This window comes from Mus pahari, chromosome X (assembly GCF_900095145.1).
Source record: "Mus pahari chromosome X, PAHARI_EIJ_v1.1, whole genome shotgun sequence".
Classification (NCBI taxonomy): domain Eukaryota; kingdom Metazoa; phylum Chordata; class Mammalia; order Rodentia; family Muridae; genus Mus; species Mus pahari.
The window spans coordinates 50,679,497-50,682,279 of record NC_034613.1 but is presented as its reverse complement, the minus strand read 5'-3'; the positions used below and the strand labels follow the sequence as shown (position 1 = coordinate 50,682,279).

The following is a 2,783-nucleotide window of genomic DNA, read 5'->3' as shown; positions in this document are numbered from 1 at the left end:
GAGAGAGAGAGAGAGAGAGAGAGAGAGAGAGAGAGAGAGAGAGATCTCCAAGTATCAGTCTCCTAGTTGGTTCTCTAATACAAAGTGATCAGCCCGGAAACTGTATATACCAAATACACACATACAACAAAAATGGTGAGTTATGAGGATTAAAGTAACCTTTTTCATCTGTGCTGATTGAACAGCTTTTGTTGTTTGTTAACTAAGCCAGTGTCATCATGAAAGATAAAACCTCAATTGAGAAGATGCCTCCATCAATTGGCCTGTAAAGCATTTTTTATAGTTAATGATTGGAGTACGAGGACCAAGCTTCCAATTGTTTGCATTTAAAAACAAGCTTTAAGCTTTCACTATTTAATTTGAGTATAAATAGTTTGCATGAAATTTGTGAGCTAACTCAGAAGTAGGCTTGGTATTCGTCATCTTTAAAAATGAGGAAGGCCAAAGAGAATCTCTTTTCTTTTACAACTTTAAATGGAAAGAGGAGAAACAAGAGTTATGAAGGTATGACATTTTCTAGTAGTTTCCCCAGAAATGGAATTCTAGAAAATAGAATTGGACCTCAAGTAGATGGAGCTCAGTGAATAATGTCCAAGTTCATTTGTTCTGTCCATGCAGATACTCTGAAAGAAGTCAGCCTGTGAAATGTCCCTCAAAATCCAACTTCTGGACTTCAATTTGTGGACAATATTTAAAAGTGTACAAAGATATAATAGAAAATAATAAAATTGGTTATTGTTAAAGTATTACATTTCTTCCTTTGGGTCAGTTCATTGGGCAGATATTTCCTGAGTGACTCCATTGTAGAGAGTGTTATGTGGGAGCCTATCAACAAGGGAAGCTACTGACTCCTGCCAAAATGAAGTGTGCACTCTAGGAGGGTGGGAAAACAAACAAGACACTGTTTCTGGAAAGTGCTACAGGTTGAGTATCCTCAATCTGAAAGCTCAAATATCAAATCACTCCAAAATCTAAAACTGTTTGGGTACCAACATGGTGCTGCAAGAGGAAAATATCATGCTGTGAAATTGTTTCATAAAAAAAACTATAAAAATATTGTATGACAGTATCTTTATACAACATGTTTTAAAATGTATTTAGATATTCAGATAAATACATATATGAATGTAACAAATTATGCATTTAGAATTGGGTCTCATACCAAAGATATTTCATTCCATATATGTAAATAATAGACCATAACATATGTGTCTAAAATGACAGAGCGACCAGGGAGCAGGTTGGAATATTAATACCTCATCAAGGGAGGACTTACTGAGTTGGTGGAATTTTGGACAAGTCCCTGAGTAAGGTAAGGAAGTTAGCCTAGAAGAAGCTGGGAAGGGTCAGCTAACAGGGATAGTTAGATCATGCCTCTAACATGGGAACACTGCTAGGGCATGCAAAGAGCCCCTTTGTGGAATGAGGGCAGCAGTAGTAGAGGTGGTCAGAAGGGCAACAAGAAGGGATGGTAGGTCAAGACATGAAGGGCATTGGAAATCATCCCAGTGACAGTAAACGTCCATTTAGCTCTAAGATGCAGTTGGTTTGCTTTCTTCCTGCATTTTTTTTTTTTTACTGAGACTGTAAAACCTCTCTATATAGAAAAAAAGGCACAATTCTCAAGTGTTTCATATAGCAGGTAGGAAATAAAATGAATTGCTTACCAATATACTGCTTCCAAAATTCAGTCTGTAAGAAAAAAGGAGGACAACTTAAAGATAGTGTTTAGTATTTGGATATGAATTCCTTTCCTTTTAGAACATTTGTAATAGATGATATGATATGAACTGATATTTTTAAGATTTGAAATACAGTTTTCCTTTAATAATTGATCTACAATACTTTTTATTTTGTTTTATGTGTATGAGTGTTTTGTGTGCATACATGCACCCTGTGTATGTATTACTCAAAGAGGTCAGAAGAGAGTGCTGGATTTCCTAGATGCTTGGATTTGAATCTGTGTCCTCTGGAATAGCAGAGTGCTCCTAAATATGGAGTCACCTCTCTAGTTCCACACTCCTTTTTTTTCCACTATCTTTTGCTCTGGGACATATTATTCAGGTATGATATGGGTATACTCACGGTTTCTTCAGTGTTTTCAAAAACTTCTCGTGCTTCTTCAAAACTACATCTTTCTTCTATACACTCTCTTTCAAGGTTTCCTCGAACAAACTCTTCCAATTTTCCTGAATTATATCTCTTTGGACGGGTAAGAATTTTGGTGGCATTTTCACGATCAAGGAAAACTGAAATTTAAAAGTATAGTTCTTTAGTTTTAGAAAAAACAAACCTTTGAAAACTAAATATGTTTTTAAAGAAAAGGTTTGTTTTGGGTTAATGTAATTCCATAGCTAATTTCTTTTTGGGGCATAGAGCCAAAAACTATGACTTTTTTTTATAGTACTCTATACACATGGAAATTTAGGAATTAAAATTCAATTTTATTTTTAATTGGTAGAGTGCCAGCAATAAAAGGTTACATTTCAGTTGTATTTGTATTTAACTTTGGATGAAAAAGAAAGTTCTCAACTAAGCAGTTAAGTTCACACTTTGTCATCATTTGAAAATAGCTCAGTTCAGGATCCTTCCAAGGTGATCTATCATTGCCCCTGGCTGGGATGTTTCCAGCATGTAGTCTCCCAATGACTTTGCAACAAATATCCCACGAAGAAAAGAAGCCTGTTTGTGTTTGTTTTGATTTTCATTGTTTTTGCTTGGAGAGAAAGGAAGGGAGAGAGGGAGAGAGGGTAGAGGGAGAGGGAGAGAGGGAGAAGGAGAGG

General features: G+C 35.8%; 1 protein-coding gene across 1 annotated transcript in view; it reads right to left on the bottom strand.

Moving 5' to 3' along the window:
* F9 (coagulation factor IX) overlaps window positions 1-2,783 on the bottom strand; it is a 34,398-nt gene that overhangs the window by 26,211 nt on the left and 5,404 nt on the right. The window contains exons 2-3 of the mRNA XM_021188599.2: window positions 2,086-2,249; window positions 1,668-1,692 (exon numbers count right to left, since the gene is read on the bottom strand). Coding sequence (XP_021044258.1) covers window positions 1,668-1,692; window positions 2,086-2,249 — 189 coding nt within the window. The remainder of the gene's footprint in view (window positions 1-1,667; window positions 1,693-2,085; window positions 2,250-2,783) is intronic.